The 20,461-nt window shown below is 43.9% G+C and overlaps 1 protein-coding gene across 2 annotated transcripts in view; it reads right to left on the reverse strand.

Annotated features, from left to right (window-relative positions):
- The window catches only part of LOC137437750 (calnexin), a 60,923-nt gene that overhangs the window by 29,547 nt on the left and 10,915 nt on the right, over positions 1 to 20,461 (reverse strand). For both annotated transcript variants that reach the window (XM_078766188.1, XM_078766189.1), the window contains 5 exons: positions 17,377 to 17,435; positions 16,709 to 16,850; positions 16,176 to 16,257; positions 5,730 to 5,922; positions 5,440 to 5,629 (listed from right to left, as the gene is read on the reverse strand). In XM_078766188.1, the coding sequence (XP_078622314.1) occupies positions 5,440 to 5,629; positions 5,730 to 5,922; positions 16,176 to 16,257; positions 16,709 to 16,850; positions 17,377 to 17,435 (666 nt within the window). The remainder of the gene's footprint in view (positions 1 to 5,439; positions 5,630 to 5,729; positions 5,923 to 16,175; positions 16,258 to 16,708; positions 16,851 to 17,376; positions 17,436 to 20,461) is intronic.

The following is a 20,461-nucleotide window of genomic DNA, read 5'->3' on the forward strand; positions in this document are numbered from 1 at the left end:
GGATTTGGTTATGACAAACTTCCCTGAAAATGTCTGCTGCTCTTCTTCTGCTCCAATCGGCTCATCTGATCATGTGCTTGTCAAAGTGGACATCTCTCTGACCATTCTCAGAGAGCCTCCTCAGCATCGACGAGTCTGGCATTTCACTCAGGCCAACTGGCACGGTCTTCAAGCAGCCATCAATCATCTGGACTGGTCTCCCATCTCTACCGCCTCTGACATCAACTCATCCTGGGAATTCTTTCAAAGTAAATTGCTCTCTCTCATGCACAGATTTATACCATCTCGTCTTCAGTTGTCATACCCTTCCTCCCGTCCATGGTACACGGAATCTTGTGGTGAGGCTGTTGCCCTGAAACAACTTGCTTTCGTCTCCTGGAAAGCAAATCCAACGGAAGGAAATCTCATTTCCTTTCACAAAGCCCGAAACAAGTGTGTGTCCACCCTCAGGAGAGCCAGGAAACAATATCTCACCATTCTCAAGACCGAACTCTCTTATCTGTCTCCCTCTTCCAAATCCTGGTGGCGTCTGGTCAAGTTTCTGGTGTTTGTTCCCCCTCCATCCCCTCCCTCACCTCAAACGGCTTAACGGCTGACTCCGCACGTGAAAAAGCTGAATGCCTCAACTCTGTGTTTGCCTCTAAATCTTGTGTCCCAAACCCATCCCTCTCTGTACCCACCGTACCCAGTCGTACCCAGCTGCTCCTGGACTCTGTGTCCTTTCCTCCTGACAAGGTGGAAAAGTTTCTGGCAACCCTCGACTCTGATTCTGCAACTGGTCCTGACGGCATCAGCCCACGGGTCCTAAAATCATGTTCTTCTGCACTTTCACTCCCTCTTTCTGTTCTCTTCACCCTCTCTTTTGCTCAAGGTCATCTGCCATCTGCTTGGAAATCAGCCAACATCACCGCTTTGCACAAAAAAGGTGCAAAAACAGATCCCAGCAACTACAGACCAATCAGCCTTCTCCCAATTATCAGCAAAGTCATGGAATCCATCATTGCTTCAGATATTAAATCTTTCCTCTTCTCCAATGGCTTGATCTCTGATCATCAATTTGGTTTCAGACCTGGTCACTCTACTCTGGACATGCTGCTTCTGCTTTCTCAACAATGGATGGAGGTCCTCAATGCCAAACAGGAAATTAGAGCCGTCTCCCTTGACATTTCACGTGCCTTCGATACGGTCTGGCACCCTGCTCTGCTCTCCAAACTCTCCTCCTTTGGTATCCATGGAAATCTCCATGCATGGCTGGCGGACGTCCTCTCTGGTCGTAGTCAACGTGTGGCCCTGAATGGGTTTCTCTCATCTCCTCTTCCTGTTCAGGCTGGAGTTCCCCAAGGTAGTGTTCTGGGCCCTGTGCTTTTTCTGGTCTTCATCAATGATCTCTCTGACTCTCTTGAAAATCCTCTCTATCTCTTTGCTGACGACTCTACTCTCTGTCGCTCCATTCCTCATCCCTCAGATCGGCAGTCTGCAGCCTCCTCACTCTCTGCAGACCTGGACAAAATCACAGACTGGTCAAACAAGTGGAACATGTCTTTCAATCCTGACAAATCTCACACTCTTACAATGTCTCTCCGAAAGGACCGACTGGACAACCCTCCCATCTACTTTCTCAACAATCCTCTCCAAGAAGTTCTGTCGCTCAAGCTTTTGGGTCTCACTATCTGCCATGATCTTTCTTGGGAAAACCACATTTCCAAGCTGGCCTCCAAAGCCAGTCGCCGACTGGGCATCCTCCGTCGTGCGAAGTCCTTCCTTGGCACACCTGAGCTCCTCACCACATACAAGGCTTTCATCCGCAGCTCAATGGAATACTGTTCCCCCCTCTGGGCTGGTGCTCCTGCCTCACACCTTGCTCGGCTTCACGCTGTTGAGGCCAAAGCTTTCAGAATCATTGGAATCATTGGAATCTCCTGCGATGTAGTCAATGCCGAGGGCCTTTCACTCACTCACCGCAGGCAGGTTGGTGGTCTTTCTGTCTTCTACCGACTCCTCTCCGGCCTTGCTCCCCCAGCTCTCTCTGTGCTCTGTCCCCCCAATATTCCTTCAGGTCGCACAAGATCTGCCTGCAACCCTCTTCTGGTTAAACTGCCAAAGTCTAGGCTCTCTGCTCACCTTCACTCTTTCATTCCCCTTTTCTCCCGCCTCTGGAACAAACTCCCCCACTCCCTTCAATCCCACTCCTCCCTCCAGGTCTTTAAAACAGCTGTTCACCACCATTTCTTATCTTCCCCCATCGAAAACCTTGATCTTTTCTACCCCCGGTAATTCACCCCAGAGTCCTCGCAGTGTTCATATGTTTTAATCCTCTCCCACCTCCCCCCAAGTCCTCCCGATGTCCCTGCTCTCAAATGTTGTGTTTGTGTCCTTCCCCCTCTCTTTTGTGTCCTTCTCCCTCTCTCCCCATCTTGTCTACCACTCCCCTTGTTTTTTGTGTTTTGTGTGTCGGTTTGTCTTTTTGTGTGATTAATGTTAGCTCTTTCACGAGCCTCGATCTTGTATACAAAAAAAAATTAAAAAAAATAAAAATAATTCATTCATTCATTCATACATATCTTCACCAAGTTTGACCACAATCCCTTCAGCTGTTTTCAAGTTATCGTGGTAATGAGAACCTATCACAGACAGATGGACGGACAACCCAAAAGCAATGCCTCCGGCAATTGCGGCAAAATAAGTTAAATTTTATGAATTAGTGTCTCCATATTCTCATAAGGTTTGTTGAAAATTTGACGACAAAATCTCAAATTATTGCAAAACTCCTCTTCCTGCGTGGTGGATGGGCTAATAAAGAAGCACCAAAGTGACGACGAAACCCGGTCGTCGGGCGCTGCATGGCGGATAGTCCAAGGCATATTTGTAATGAATGTGACTTTGCCCTAATTATTAATCATTTCCATATTCTCATAAGGTTGATGTAAATTTGAAGACAAGCTTCAATGGTAAAAACCGATATGGGTGGGACACACCAATGCACAATGTAATGCAAAACAATGCAAAATATGAATTTATGAATGCAAAATAAGTTAAATGCAAACAATGCAAATATGTTAAATTGCAAATATGTTAAATATTGTTAATATGTTAAATATTGTTAATATGTTAATATTGTTAATGTTAATGTTAATATTGTTAATATGTTAAAAATATGTTAAATATGCAAATATGTTAAATATGAAACAATGCAAAATAAGTTAAATTTTATGAATTAGTGTCTCCATATTCTCATAAGGTTTGTTGAAAATTTGACGACAAAATCTCAAATTATTGCAAAACTCCTCTTCCTGCGTGGTGGATGGGCTAATAAAGAAGCACCAAAGTGACGACAAAACCCGGTCGTCGGGCGCTGCATGGCGGATAGTCCAATATATAGTGATGGCAATATATATATGTATATATATAGTGATGATGTGTATATATAGTGATGTGATGTATGGCGGTGATGTGATGTGATGGCAATATATAGTGATGTGAAATATATAGTGAAATATATAGTGATGGCAATATATAGTGATCTGCATGGCGGATAGTCCAATGGCGGATAGATAGGGCGGGCTCCTGCTGTGCGGGGGACAGGCTGATAAACATTTCAAAACAAGAGGGTTCATAGAACACCTTACCTCACACATTTTGGAAAAAGGTCATGCATAGGGTTTGATATTTATTTATTTATTTATTTATTAATTAATTTTTCTCTCTCAACTCTTGCTTTGCATTTCTGAGCACGATCTATATTTCCTATAAAAGAAAGAAACACCTTTAGAGGCCATTTTTCCCCACAGAGTGGGGGTTGGCCTTTTTTGGGCACCGTGGTCCCATTTTTGAAGCAATGTTTTATGGCCGGATGCCCTTCCTGCCACCAACCCTGTTGGTCGCCTCTTGCGACACACAGGGAATTACCAGTGAACTGGTACTCAATTTGCCGACCTCGGAAGGATGACAGGCTGAGTCAACCTGGCATTGCAACCCCCCTGGCATTAATTCAGCAATTGACCGGGATTCGAACCCAGGATCCTAGGATCCCAAGCCGGCACCCTAACCGCTAAGCCAACACCAGGCTAGAGAGGGAGAGAAATAAAGACGTATGGAGAGGGAGCGGAATAGAGACGTATAGAGAGGGAGAGAAAGAGATATAGAGAGGGAGAGAAATAGAGAGGGAGAGAAATAGAGAGATATAGAGAGGGAGAGAAATAGAGATGTAGAGGGAGAGAGATATAGAGGGAGAGAAATAGAGAGGGAGAGAAATAGAGAGAAGTAGAGATGTGGAGAAGGAGAGAGATATAGAGAGGGCGAGAGATGTGGAGGAGAGAGATATAGAGAGGAAGAGAGAGGATTGGATGGCAAAAGAGCGGTGGTCACAAAACGAGAAGAGGTAGTAAAGGTCCGGGGGGCTATGAGCTGCCATTTTGTCTGAATCTCGATCTTTCTCAACGCTGAGCGCAAGCGGCAAATTTGATCGATCGAGATGGCCTAAAATTTTGTCCAAGTACTGCTAAACTGCAGGTTCATGTTCCGATTCATGTTCTACAGTGTTAAAAATATATAATTTAATTGAGATAAAATAGTTCCTCAGTCATAAACCAACATCTTTAAAAAATAGAAGTGGGCTGGTCCTCCAGATAAACAAACTAATTGCAGACAGACAGAATGAGTAACAGAATTGAGATGAGAAAGGCCAAAGCATCGAGCAAGATGGAGAGATGAGATTGCAAAGTTTGCAGAAAACATCTGGATCAGAGCCAAAGATAAAAATTAAATGGCACAATCTTGGAGAGGATTTCGCTTTGCAGTGAGCTCACCGTGGAGAAAATAAGTTTTTAAAAAATAAGGATGATGCGCTACCCACAAGGAGAGATCCTCCATTTTAAAGTTAGGCAGAAAACAGGCTGGTATCTGGATTTTAAAGAGCTCTCAGACTGATATAAAAAAGAACCACTGGACCTGTAGCTCATCTAGGCCTTGGCCTAATGTTGTAACAAAAATTTGGTAGCATTATGAGGTTGATCTGTCGGCCATTTTGACACTACCTAATCATGTGATCGGCATGACCTCCCCAATTTAACATCCCTTCCCTGGCCTAATGTTATAACCTATTTGGCAGCATTGACTGGTTGGGTCTGGAAAAGATTTTTGAAGGAATTTACCAAGTCCGACATTTTGACCAGCTTCCGATTATGTGACTGGAACAAGCTTTGCAATCCCCATTACCAGTCAGGCGTGGAACCTTGTAGGCAAATTTCAGCCAGATCGGTCCAGCTGTTTGGCCGGTTAAAGTCAAAAAAGGTGATGGATGGGTGGTACATGATGACAATACCTTATCTGGAATTTTAATTCCAGATAAGCATCCCCAGACTTAACTGCACGATTAACCCGAGATCATACATGAACAGTTATTTCACGTGAACGAAGGAAATTATACATTCTTTTACGCACCAATCGTCAGGTTTGACGGCATCAGCATCGGGAATCTTTGGACGCTCATCCCAGTCTTCTGGCTTGTGGTCCTCAGGGTCTTCAATCTCCTTTGGTGGGTTTATAGGTGGGGTCATGTCCTCCAAGAGACTCCCAGTGTTCACAGAGGTGCCATCAACCAGGACCTCAAACGAGTTGTCCGGGCGCACGACTGCAACATGGAAATACACATCCATCACAACCCCCTCCCAAAATGAAATAGATTACCAATAACCACAACCACCATAATCTTTCCACACAAGAAAACGTACTCAACGTGTACAAGTGGGGTTTCTTGTCGGTGTAATAGGCTTTTAGGTCGGCATCGGGTCGCTTGGCATGTTTCTCCTCAAATTCCCCTGTCTTGGGGTTTTTGTGTCTAAAGATGAAATGTAGTTTGTAGTCTTCACCACACTTGTCCGGCCCAAACATGATCGTGTATGGAGTCTTGTCGTAAAAATTTGTCTGGTGGGCAAGACAGCACTGGAGATTAAAACTTCTTTGGTAACAAAGATAATTGTTTAGCTATTAGATTTAATGGACATGCCACAAATGAAGTGAACAGGAAGAAAAATAAATACATATAAATAAAACGAATCAATTTGCATTGGTATAACACATTTCACTCAGGCTACAACCAAAAGGTATTGTGATAGAAGACGCACCTCCATAGTACAACATATAATTTTCTAAGGGAGACCACTTAAAAAGATAAAAGGATAATTTGTACTTTTAACTTGTACAGTATTTCTTTTTCTCCAACCCTTCCTCCCACAAACAAATGTAGGATATCAAAGTGAAATTATAACAGATGGAGGATCCAAAGTAATCTTACCCCCTTAAGTCCCTCATCATCCCCCCCGTTCACTCTCACTAAAATACAAAAATTGGAAAAGGACTGGCAAAAAAGGTTTATAATACAATCATACTAAAATCACAATTTGATGTCTGTTTGGCTGTACACTTCTGTGGCAGATGCATTGGGTAGTTAGTTATCCAATCACAACTAACTAAACTTGCCAGGGGGGACTAGGAGACAAGATAAAGTTTGGTGCTGCTTGATCCCCCCCCTCCCCCTGGGAGTTTCCAATGTGGGGCCCGACGCAGATTTATCGACGTAAATGTGTACCGTGGAGTGCTGTTCCCAGTAGTGGTGGAAGAGGGTATTACAAGCAAAACTTCAGAGGCCTTAATTGTATGAGAGAGGATTCGTCTTATTTTTACTGTCGGTTAGCTTTTGTTGCAATAGACTCAACTGCAAAGAATCCGGAGGAATTCCCACGTTTTATTGCCTTTTTCAACCTTGGGAAAAACGGCATGTTAAGGTGAATAGGTAGCAGCTCGAGCATCGTTCCACTTTATGGCAGCATTTCTCAAAGGCCGCTTCTGATAAAAGTAATAACGAGAACGACACTCAGTAGAGAGCATATATAACAAGATATCTCAAAAAGTTGTGGATGGATTCGGACGATATTTGGCAGAGATGTAGCGTATGTGACAAGGACGAAATGATTAGATTTTGGTGAAGATCCTGATTCGGATCCGGCCACTAGAATTTTTAAAAGTGATTCTTCACCATTGGGAGATAGGGCCAAAACTATACATAGCAGGATATCTCAAAATGTCGTGGACGGATTTGGATGAAACTTGGTGGAGAGGTTGTGTGTGTGACAAGGACAAATAGATTCGATTTTGGTGAAGATCGGAATATGAATTCAGATATGAGAATCATTTAAATTTTTAAGTGATTCTTCACCATTGAGAGATCGAGTAAATTAAGCAAAATATAACATGATATTTAAAAAAGTTATGGACGAGTTATGAATAAACTTGGATGAGTTTGGTAGGTGACAAGAACAAGCCGATTAGATTTTGGTTCAGGCCCGAATCCAGATCGGGCCTATCAGTGGGATTAAAAAAAAACAAAAAAAAACTGTCCACCAGGTGGAGGTATTCTCACTACTGAGTGCCGTTCTCGTCTATTTTCTGTATTTAAGGAATGCAAACTACTTCCTTCCATTTGTTGGTGATATACAGATTGTTTTTTGTGGACATGCCAAAATTTTTGGAATACCAGTATATTCAAATTTCCAATATCAGTATGTCAATTTGAAAAGTCATACTATAAATATATTCATATTTATATTAGTTTGGTGGAGAGGATATAGAGATTTCTCTCCCTCTCTATATCTACGCCATTTCGACCTACGTCAAATCCGACGGTGGGTACAAAGAGGAATATATTCATATTTATATTATGACTTTTCAAATTGACATAGATATTGGAAACTTGAATATACTGGTATTCCAAAAATTGTGGCATGTCCACAAAAAAAAAAAAAAAAGTTTGAAAAGTCATACTGATATGTCAATATATAATCGCTGGAGCTTTAGGTGAGGTGCTCCGTTTGAATCTGTGTTTGATAAATGTAGATTTATGATGCCTAGGGTCCATCATAAAAGAAGGAAAAAAATATATAAAAAATAATAATAGTAAAAAATATTGGTGTCAAAGGCAGTGACCATAAATTATTATTATTATTTTTTTTTTGTATACTGAATCGAGGCTCGTGAAAGAGCTAACATTTACTTCACAAACAAATCGACCAGACAAACAAAATACACAAAAAGAGGGAGCGGAAGACAAGATGGGGAGAAAAGGGGAAGCACACAAACACAACATCCGAGAGCAGGGAGATGTGTGGAAGGGAGAGGGCCCGGGGGGAGGAGGCATGGGAAGGGGGGGTGGGGGGGGAGGGAGAAGTATAAAGCACAAGGACACCAAGGACTTCCAGGACAGAAGTTGGTATTTCAAAAAGTGGATTTGGGGTGAAATTAGCGGGGGTAGAAAAGATCAAGGTTTTGGATGGGGGAAGATAAGAGATGGTGGTGAACAGCTGTTTTAAAGACTTGGAGGGTGGAGTGGGATTGAAGAGAGTGAGGGAGTTTGTTCCAGAAGCGGGAGAAAAGAGGAATGAAGGAGTGAAGGTGAGCAGAGAGTCTTGATTTTGGCAGTTTAACCAAAAGAGGGTTGCAGGCAGATCTTGTGCGACCTGTAGGAATATTTGCGGGACAGAGCCCAGAGAGAGCTGGGGGGGGCAAGGCTAGAGAGGAGTCGGTAGAAGACGGAAAGACCACCAACCTGCCTGCGGTGAGTGAGTGAGAGGCCCTTGGAGTTAGCTTCATCGTGGGAGATTCCAATGATTCTGAATGCTTTGGTTTCAACAGCGCGAAGGCGAGCTAGGTGTGAGGCAGGAGCACCAGCCCAGAGGGGAGAGCAGTATTCCATTGAGCTGCGGATGAAAGCCTTGTATGTGGTGAGGAGCTCAGGTGTGCCAAGGAAGGACTTCGCACGACGGAGGATGCCCAGTCGGCGACTGGCTTTGGAGGCCAGATTTTAAATGTGGTTTTTCCAGGAAAGATCATGGCAGATAGTGAGACCCAAAAGCTTGAGTGACAGAACTTCTTGGAGAGGATTATTCAGAAAGTGGATGGGAGGGTTGTCCAGTCGGTCTTTTCGGAGAGACATCGTAAGAGTGTGAGATTTGTCAGGATTGAAAGACATGTTCCACTTGTTTGCCCAGTCTGTGATTTTGTCAAGGTCTGCAGAGAGTGGGGAGGCTGCAGACTGCCGATCTGAGGGATGAAGAATGGAGCGACAGAGAGTAGAGTCGTCAGCAAAGAGATAGAGAGGATTTTCAAGAGAGTCAGAGAGATCATTGATGAAGACCAGAAAAAGCACAGGGCCCAGAACACTGCCTTGGGGAACTCCAGCCTGAACAGGAAGAGGAGATGAGAGAAACCCATTCAGGGCCACACGTTGACTACGACTAGAGAATTGCAAATTAATAGGATTTTGGTGAATTGGATTTGCATCCAGGATCAGAAATTATGGTTAACCATCTTGAAATTGCCACACCTTTAAATGCTGAAAATTATGTTAATATTATTTGACTTACAGGTTTCACGTGAGAAACGGCAAATTAAAAGTGTCCTAAAAAGCAGAAAAATCACTGAAAAATGAACATAGGACATGCACGAAAGGCCTCTAACATTTATTTGTCAAGAGTCCTGTATCAATAGACACTCACGTTCCAATGAAATGTAATTAAGAGATTTACTCACATACCATTAACATCAATATAGTTGTCATTATCATTATGTACAATTATCATTTTCATGTATCGTTATGTGCAATTATCATCATCACGCGTCTTATACAATCATCATTACGTATCATTATCATTGCGATAGTATGCAATTAAAAGACAGACACGTTCTGTGCAAAGACAAAGACAAAAATCAAACAGACAGAGGACCAAATGCAATGCCCTCTCCTCTGTGGGGTGTACCAATAATGGAAAGATTAACAAAAACTGACGAATTGTGCTTTTACATGCCATTTACAGCTTGTTAAAGTCGGCAGAGGTTATGTTTTCACCCGTCTGAACAAGCTCTCAAAATGTTGTGGACCAATTCGGACAAAATTTGGTGGAGAAGTTGCGTGTATGATAACGAAATGATTAGATATTGGTGAAGATCCTGATCTGGATATTGCACCAGAACTTTAAAAAAGTGATTCTTCACCATTTTGTGATTGTGCTATATTTCTTCACCATTTTGTGCTTCACCATTTTGAGCCTTATGTCTTTAAAAAAAAAAAAATGGGCAGATGCAGACGAAACTTGGTGGACAGGTTGGGTGTGAGACAAAGATGCATCAATTCCATTTTGGTGAAGATCCAAATGCGATAATTTCAAAAATGAATCCTCACCATTAAGACATATGGGCAAAAACTATCAAGAGCATGGCATTTCAAAAAGTTGTGGACCAGTTATGATAACACCTGGTGGACGAGTTGTTTAGGGTGACAAGAAAAAGGTGATTTGATTTTGGTTACGGTCGAGATGCAAATCCTGGCCTACCAGTGGTATTAAACAATAGTTATAAAAAAATAATAATAAATAAAGGAAACCAGACACTTTTCATGCTTTTTATACAGTCTGGCATCCTGCCTTATTCTCCAAAACCTCTATCTATGGTATCCAAGGCCAACTCCACACATAGGTTGTTGACTTCCTCTGGTAACCAACATGTGGCTCAATGGAATCATTTAATCTCCTCTCCCTATCAAGGCTCAAATCCCCCACAGCATGTTCTGGGCGCAGTCCTATTCCTCATGAATAATCCCTCTGACTCTCTCTAAAAAAAATTAAAAAAAATACACACACACACACGGTCACGGTCACAAGTTTTAGAACACCTCAAATTCTCCCGTTTTTATTGAATTTTATGCAGTTTATTGTCCAGTGAATAACCTGAAATGGTACAAAGGTAAGCAGTAAACTGCTCGAGGTAAAAAAAAAGGTTAGGTTAGCAAAAACGGGAAAATAATGTAAATTGTACAGTTACAGCAATACCCCGTTTTACGCCATTTCGACCTACGTCAAATCCGACTTTACGCCACTCTTCTAGAGTAAATTTCAGTTCAGCGAACGTCATTATGTGCGACTTTACGTCATTCCTACATCATAATAGGAGGACGTGAAAAAAAATTAATTTTTCCTTAAAAATATATTTAAAATAAATAAAATAGTACATAACAATTAACAATAAAAGAAGCTAAAAACAATTTAAAATACAATAAAAAGCACATTAAAAATATTTTTAAAATGTACGTACAGTATACGTACGCGTAGCAGCTGGTTCTCATTCAAAACAAAGGCGACGCCATATGCATTTTGTCCTGTGCTGCGGTCGCGTGCTTGCTTTGCCTTTCGCTGTTATTTTTGTGATTATACCTTTACTGTGTCTGTGTTAGCCATGGGTCCTAAGAAGAATAGTGCTCGTGTTTCCAAGCGTAATGTGGTTACGATGGAAGACAAGTTAAATCCGATTAAAAGGTATGAAAAAGGTGAAAAAGTGTCGGTGATAGCACAAGCACATGCCTTAGGGCTGCCACAGTCGACGGTATCGACCATCATTCATGATAGGGAACGTATTCTCGCACACGTCACTGAAAAAGCGCCGTAGGTGAAGACGGTGTTTGCCTTCATTTTAAGGCATTTTTAAGGCTGGGAAAACCACATTTCAAATCTGGCCTCCAAAGCCAGTCGCCGACTGGGCATCCTCTGTCGTGCGAAGTCCTTCCTTGGCACACCTGAGCTCCTCACCACATAAAAGGCTTTCATCCGCAGCTCAATGGAATACTGCTCTCCCCTCTGGGCTGGTGCTCCTGCCTCACACCTAGCTCGTCTTCACGCTGTTGAAACCAAAGCGTTCAGAATCATTGGAATCTCCCGCGATGAAGCTAACTCCAAGAGCCTCTCACTCACTCACCGCAGGCAGGTTGGTGGTCTTTCCGTCTTCTACCGACTCTTCTCTGGCCTTGCCGCCCCAGCTCTCTCTGGGCTCTGTCCCGCAAATATTCCGACAGGTCGCACAAGATCTGCCTGCAACCCTCTTATGGTTAAACTGCCAAAATCAAGACTCTCTGCTCACCTTCACTCCTTCATTCCTCTTTTTGCCCGCCTCTGGAACAAACTCCCTCACTCTCTTCAATCCCACTCCACCCTCCAGGTCTTTAAAACAGCTGTTCACCACCATCTCTTATCTTCCCCCATCCAAAACCTTGATCTTTTCTACCCCTGCTAATTTCACCCCAATTCCACTTTTTTGAAATACCAACTTCTGTGCTGGAAGTCCTTGGTGTCCTTGTGTTTTATACTTCTCCCACCCCCATCCACCCCCCCCCCTTCCCACGCCTCCTCCCCCCAAGCCCTCTCCCTCCCACACATCTCCCTGCTCTCAAATGTTGTTTGTGTGCTTCCCCCTTCTCTCCCCATCTTGTCTTCCACCCCCTCTTTTTATATATTTTGTTTGTCTGGTTGATTTGTTTGTGAAGTAAACGTTAGCTTTTTCATGACCCTAGATTCAGTATTCAAAAAAAAAAAAAGAAAAAAAAAAGGCATTACGCTCGGTTTACGTCAAAAACCGAGTTACGTCACAGCTTCTGGAACCAATTAATTACGTAGGCCGGGGTATTGCTGTATATTGTATTTAAAAAAAAAAGCCTTCTTCAGGGAACAAGTAATAGGCTAAAAACTTACAGCTGGTCTGCAGCAATGTAAGTAAATTAAGCCTTGAAAGTTGATGCAAACAATTCCTACAGGTTTTTTTTTTTTTGTATACAGAATCGAGGCTCGTGAAAGAGATAACATTTATCACAAAAAAAAATAATCAAACAGACAAACAAAATATATTAAAAGAGGGAGCGGTAGACAAGATGGGGAGAGAAGAGGAAGCACACAAACAACATTTGAGAGCAGGGACATCGGGAGATGTGTGGGAGGGAGAGGGCTTGGGGGGAGGAGGCGTGGGAAGGGGGAGGGGGGTGGGAGAAGTATAAAACACAAGGACACGAAGGACTTCCAGGAAAGAAGTTGGTATTTAAAAAAAGTGGATTTGGGGTGAAATTAGTGGGGGTAGAAAAGATCAAGGTTTTGGATGGGGGAAGATAAGAGATGGTGGTGAACAGCTGTTTTAAAGACCTGGAGGGAGGAGTGGGATTGAAGAGAGTGAGGGAGTTTGTTCCAGAGGCGGGAGAAAAGAGGAATGAAGGAGTGAAGGTGAGCAGACAGTCTTGATTTTGGCAGTTTAACCATAAGAGAGTTTCAGGCAGATCTTGTGCGACCTGTAGGAATATTTGGGGGACAGAGCCCAGAGAGAGCTGGGGGGGCAAGGCCAGAGAGGAGTCGGTAGAAGACGGAAAGACTACCAACCTGCCTGCGGTAAGTGAAAGGCCCTCAGAGATAGCTTCATCGCGGGAGATTCCAATAATTCTGTATGCTTTGGTTTCAACAGAGTGAAGACGAGCTAGGTGTGAGGCAGGAGCACCAGCCCAGAGGGGAGAGCAGTGCTCCATTGAGCTGCGGATGAAAGCCTTGAATGTGGTGAGGAGCTCAGGTGTGCCAAGAAAGGACTTCGCATGACGGAGGATGCCCAGTCGGCGACTGGCTTTGGAGGCCAGCTTGGAAATGTGGTTTTCCCAAGAAAGATCATGGCAGATAGTGAGACCCAAAAGCTTGAGTGACAGAACTTCTTGGAGAGGATAATTCAGAAAGTGGATGGGGGGGGTTGTCCAGTCGGTCTTTTCGGAGAGACATAGTAAGAGTGTGAGATTTGTCAGGATTGAAAGACATGTTCCACTTCTTTGCCCAGTCTGTGATTTTGTCCAGGTCTGCATAGAGCGAGGAGGCTGCAGACTGCCGATCTGAGGGATGAGGAATGGAGCGGCAGAGAGTGGAGTCATCAGCAAAGAGATAGAGAGGATTTTCAAGAGAGTCAGAGAGATCATTGATGAAGACCAGAAAAAGCACAGGGTCCAGAACACTGCCTCGGTGAACTCAAGCCTGAACAGGAAGAGGAGATGAGAGAAACCCATTCAGGGCCACACGTTGACTGCGACTGGAGAGGCACTCCGCCAGCCATGCGTGGAGATTTCCATGGATACCAAAGGAGGAGAGTTTGGTGAGCAGAGCGGGGTGCCAGACCGTATCGAAGGCACGTGATATGTCAAGTGAGACAGCTCTGATTTCCTGTTTGGCATTGAGGACCTCCATCCATTGTTGAGACAGCAGAAGCAACATGTCCAGAGTAGAATGACCTGGTCTGAATCCAAATTGATGATCAGAGATCAAGCCATTGGAGAAGAGGAAAGATTTCATATCCGAAGCAATGATGGATTCCATGACTTTGCTGATAATTGGGAGAAGGCTGATTGGTCTGTAGTTGCAAGGATCTGTTTTTGCACCTTTTTTGTGTAAAGCGGTGATGTTGGCAGATTTCCAAGCAGATGGCAGATGACCTTGAGCAAAAGAGAGGGTGAAGAGAACAGAGAGAGGGAGTGAAAGAGCGGAAGAACAGGATTTTAGGACCCGTGGGCTGATGCCGTCAGGTCCAGTTGCAGAATCAGAGTCGAGGGTTGACAAACTTTTCCACCTTGTCAGGAGGAAAGGACACAGAGTCCAGGAGCAGCTGGGTATGACTGAGTATGGTGGGTACAGAGAGGGATGGGTTTGGGACACAAGATTTAGAGGCAAACACAGAGTTGAGGCATTCAGCTTTTTCACGTGCTGAGTCAGCTGTGTAGCCGTTTGAGGTCAGGGAGGGAGTGGAGGGGGAACAAACACCAGAAACAGATTTGACCAGACGCCACCAGGATTTGGAAGAGGGAGACAGATAAGAGAGTTCGGTCTTGAGAACGGAGAGATATTGTTTCCTGGCTCTCCTGAGAGTGGACACACACTTGTTTCGGGCTTTGTGAAAGGAAATGAGATTTCCTTCCGTTGGATTTGCTTTCCAGGAGACGAAGGCTAGTCGTTTCTGGGCAACAGCCTCACCACAAGATTCCGTGTACCATGAACGGGAGGGAAGGGCATGACAACTGAAGACGAGATGGGATAAATCTGTGCATGAGAGAGAGAGAGAGCAATTTACTTTGGAAGAAGCAATTTACTTTAACCGACGATTTTCTATACAGGTATGAAAGATTAACACCGATAATCTTCCTAAAGACACACTATAGGTACACACACCGAAAGATAAATACAGTTTCGACAAAAACACAATTGTGAACAATTACTCAACTCCGAAAGCGTGAGAGCGTGGACAGCTTCGAAAAAACGTGACTCGCCGACAAAGATCTCGCGAGATCTCCGAAGATGGTCAAAAACTTGGAATAAATCTTTCAATTTTGACTGTTGCCCTCCAAAAGCCAGCTGCCAACTACAAATCCTCATCATACAAAGTCCTTCCTTGGCAAACCTGAACTCCTGTGCACCTCCAAGGCCTTCATCCATAGCTTCATCGAGTACTGCTTTCCTCTCTGCCTCACATCTTGCTCAGCTTGACACCGTCTTATTGAAGGCCTTCAAGATTATTGGAATCTCCCACAATGAAGCCGTGTCTACGGGCCTATCACATACAGGTTGGTGGTCTCAATCTTCTGCCACCTCCTTCATGGTCTTGCAACATTTACTCTGTGCTCCCTCCCTCCACCCCCACCCTTCCCAGGTTTCTACAGGGTGAACACAACGCACCATACACTCCCTAAATCTCATATCACTGCTCATCTCCACTCATTCGTTCCGATTTTCATCCTTGCCTCTGGAACAAACTTCAAATTCTAGTAAATGTCATTCGTCCCTCCAGGTCTTCAAGACAGCTGTTCACCACCATCTCAGATAGTCCTCAATTACCCCAGTTAACCCCCACCACCCAATAGACCATCCTCCAAAATTCCCAGTTTTTCCTCCTGAGAGTTTCCTTCCATAACTATATTTATGTACCCCATGCATCTTCTGCCACTCATTCCTCCTCACACCCATCGTTTGTGCAAGTCTGCTTCTATCTTGGCCTTCAGCTCTGCTGTTGCTATGTACTTTATAGATGCACTCATGTTCGTTCTTCATACACTCACATTCTTAGGAGTATATACGTACTTTATAGACATGCATGTGTGGACAGACAAACAAATGGAACCAAAAGCAATACCCTTTCTTCTGGCAAGGGCAACCAGTACAGTAGTGCATGTCAAAAACTCTATCAAACACCCCGTGCGGTCGGCAACATGACGAAGTAATTAACGGAGAATGATGCACCCAAGGTAGGTTCCACCACTTCATTTACAGCACAAGCACAACTAAAACATTCCTTACCAGTTCAAGTTTGGGTGATAAAGACAGCAGTTTGACATAGGCCCCACCACACTCGATGCCATTCTGGAAATTTACTTCGTATCTGTAAAAAACACGCACACATCCTAAACCACGAGACTCGTCATTTTCTTCCACCATTTGAATTACTTTTTCCTGCACATAGCCATGTTGCTACACAAGCAAAGAAAACCATGATGCTGGTTTGCACCATGGAAAACTAATCCACAGTCTCGATGACACTAAAGTCAGAAATTCGGTGTCACACTATTCCGAGCAGTGGTGTAGTTAAACTTGATGCCATTGGAATACGAGTTATTAAAGAGAAAAACTCACTTTTTCCCTGTCATAGAGAATACTTCCTAATTAGGCACAGGTAATTAGCAATACAGGTAGAGACAGGTACTCAATATCACACAATCTTTCGTAAAAAGAGAACTCCTGAAAATAGAGAATTATTCTTTAAAGATAAAACGTAAAACTATCATTCACAAAACAAGATGGTGTAAAACAGTAAAAGTAGCAAAACAACATACTGTAGAATCAGGGGCTTGTCCACAAAGTGAAATGGCTTGTTGAGGAAAGCAGAAATGGCATGGTGCTTGGCACGAGACTCGAGTACCAGACCCTTGTCACCTACAAGCTTCTCATCAGCAGCCTCTCGCAAAGCCCACTTTCCTAAGAGAGACACACAACATACCTTATTGCTTGAAAATACACACCTAGTACAAATCAACAGGTCAAACAGGTGGTAAGATAATTTATAACACGATTAACTTACAATGTTTATCCAAATTCAGCCCCAACAAGTGGCCTTGCTCATTCCCAGTATTTCAGAAGTCCCTGCTGATAAAGTGTGCTCACTAATTGGCCAAACAATCACATGCCCGACTCATCCCAAAGGAGCAAAGAAAATCCACACGGATAGTGAACACAAAATCCCTACACGATGAGATTATTAAAATATCGTGAATATGACAATACATACAATATACTAGAAACAAAAACCATAAAATTTTAACAAGGAGAACCGAGAATAGGCCATTTGTGAAGATTCTGGGGGAAATAATGTAACATGTTCAAAAGACCAAGGATAAGGATCATGTGACCAACAAGCAAGTGCAATGCTCTAGAGCTACTCTTTTGTAGCCACAAAATGAACTCGGGCTATGCAAAAGGGAAATAAAATGGAGAGATGCCTTACCGTCGTATTTCGCAATGTCTTCATCGGTATCTTGTTTCTTTGCTTGAGAAAACACCCATCTAGGAATGAAAGAGTAGGGAGGGTAGAGGATAAACACAGATACAAACAAATGGTTTTGACATACAGTTGGAATGCCAAGGCAACCACAAAGAACCATAAATACAACAACACAACATGCATTTTAAAGGCCATTTTCCCTACTAGAGCGGGGGTTAGCCTTGCGGTCCCCATGACAATCTTCTCCATTTTGCCCTATTTTCTGCATCTCTCCTTGTTAACCCCCTTGGCCGCATTTCTTCCTCCATCATCTTTAGCAAAGTCTTTCTCGGTCTTCCCCGTCCTCTACTTCCTTCTACATTAATTTCCATCACTCTTCTCAACCAGTCACTTTCATCCTTCCTCAACACATGACCAAACCATCTCAACCTGTTCCTCTTCACAGCATCAATCACAGGCTCTATTCCCATCATCTTTCGCGATTCATCATTTGTCTTCCTCTCTCTCAACGATACTCCGCACATCCGTCGAACCATTCGCATTTCCACCCTTTCCAACCTTCATTGCTGCTCTACGTTCATTACCCATGTCTCGCTCCCATAAATCATAACACTTCTCACACATGCAGCATACACCTTTCCCTTCAGCTTCAATGACACTCCCCTCATCATCAGCACGCCACTCAGTTCCCGAAACTTCTTCCATGCACATCGCACTCAAGCAACCGTTGCCGAGTCTGATCCACCTTCTCCATTCAGCATGTATCCGAGGTAGCAAAATGTTTTCACACCGTCTCCAAGATCCAACTCAACATTTCCTCCATCTGCAGCTCCCTCTGTGCACACCTTACATTTGAATGTAGCTGCCACACTGGTTAATGACTCTCTCAGACCACTAGATTTTTGATGAATCCACTCAGCGCACATTGAATGGAGTTCACTCCGACACCCTTCCTACACACAGCACAGGGCCACTTCCCAGTTCTTTCCACCTCACCACATGCTTTACCACTTGCCATCACCTTCGTCTTTCCAATATTCACCTTCAGACCTTTTGTCTCCATACATTCCTTCCACTTGTTCATCTTTTCCTTCAGTCCATCCATACTTTCCGCAATCAACACCAGATCATCTGCATACAACTACTCCAACGGTAAACCCTCCTTTACGTTCTGAGCCAGCACCTCCATCACAGCTACAAATAGTAGTGGACTTAGTACCGACCCCTGATGCACTCCCACCTTCACCTCAAACTCACCACTGTTCCAGTCCTTCGTCCTTACAGCTGTGCGCGCTCTTTTGTACATTGCCATCACTACTCTTATCAACCATTCCTCCACTCCCAACTTCCTCAATGCCCATGTCAATACTTTGCGTGGAACCCTATCGAATGCTTTCTCCAGATCAACAAACCCAAGAAACAACTTCTTCCTCTTCTCCATGTACTTCTCCTGCAACTGCCTCACAATGAAAAGCGCGTCTGTCGTTCCTCTTCCTGGCATAAATCCAAACTACATTTTGTCAATCTTCACTTTCTTCCTTATCCTCCTCTCCATCACCCTTTCCAATACCTTCATTCCATGCTCCAATAACTTTATCGCTCGGTACGAGCCACACTCCAGAGGGTCACCTTTCCCCTTGTATAGAGGGACGAGGGTACTCAGTTCCCAATCCACTGGAATGTGGCCTTCTTTCACCACCAGATTACAGATCTCTGTCATTCTCTTCACACCCCAACTTCCTGCTGCCTTCAACATATCTCCCACAACTCCCGTCGGCCCTCCCGCTTTTCTACCCTTCATTGCTTTTATCGCTTCCTCAACTTCTTCTCAGTTATCTTCTCTGCCGGTCCTAAAACTGGGTTACTCTCTATGTTGCCATCCCATTCATTCTCTGCATTCAACAGCATTTCCATATATATTTTCCATCTTCCTTTAATTCCATCTGGGTCGACAACGATTTGTCCCACTTCATCCTTCAAGCAACTCACCCCCATCACATCACACCTCTCTTTCGCTATCTGCTTTGCAATCCTGAATACTGCTTTCTGACCCTCTTCCGAATCCAAGTGTTCTCCGAACATTTTCCTACATGCCTCCTGCGCCTTTGCTACGTCTTTCTTTGCAGCCTTCCTGGCTGCCTTATAACTTTCATGCTCTGCTGTTTCTGCTCCCGTACCCTTCGCCTTCTGCCACTCCTTGAACTTCTTCCTCTTCTCATCAATCCTCTTTCCAACTTCATCATCCCAACACCATGTTTCCGAGTGCCTCGGTGGTCCTTTTGTCCATCCACATACCTCACCAACGGCTCCCAACAGACTAGCTTTCATTGACATCCAACCACTTTCAAGCTCAACCACATCATCCTCGACCCAACTCATTCTCTCTTTTAATGCGTCCCTTACTGTCACCTCTTTCAACCTCCACACCTTCATTCTCGGTTGGTACTTCACCCGCCGAGCTCTCCTCGCACCTTTCACCCTTATGTCGCAGACAACAACCAAGTGGTGTTGTGAAACAGCCTCCTCTCCCGGGATTACCTTTGTGTCCCGGAGGTGCCCCCTATCTCGCCTACGCACCATCAGGTAGTCAAAGGTTGTCGACGACCCACCTGACGTGTATGTAACAAGCTTATTATCCTCTTTCTGGAACCGAGTATTACAAATCAACAAATCAGCTCCATCAGCAAACTCCAAAATCCTTTCACCTTCTCCATTTCTCACACCATATCCGTAACCCCCATGAACTCCCTCAAAACCATCCATACTCCTTCCCACATGTCCATTTTGGTCTCCTCCTACCACAACAACTTCCTCATCTTTCACGTTTTCCATCAGCTTCTCTATCGCACACCAGAACTTGTCCTTCTCTTCATCGCTCCGACCAACCTGCGGAGCATATCCTGAGATGACGTTCACCAAGAGCTTTCCAATCATCATTTTCACCATCATCAACCTATCACTCACTCTAGTCACACTCACCACACTGTCTACAAACTCCTCAGAAAACAGGACACCAACACCATTGACGCCCTCCGGGCACCCTTGCCACATAAACTTGTATTTCTGTCCCTGCCTACCCTTCACCATT

The sequence above is a fragment of the Myxine glutinosa genome, chromosome 12 (assembly GCF_964187855.1).
Source record: "Myxine glutinosa chromosome 12, kmMyxGlut1.1, whole genome shotgun sequence".
In the NCBI taxonomy this organism is placed as follows: Eukaryota; Metazoa; Chordata; class Myxini; order Myxiniformes; family Myxinidae; genus Myxine; species Myxine glutinosa.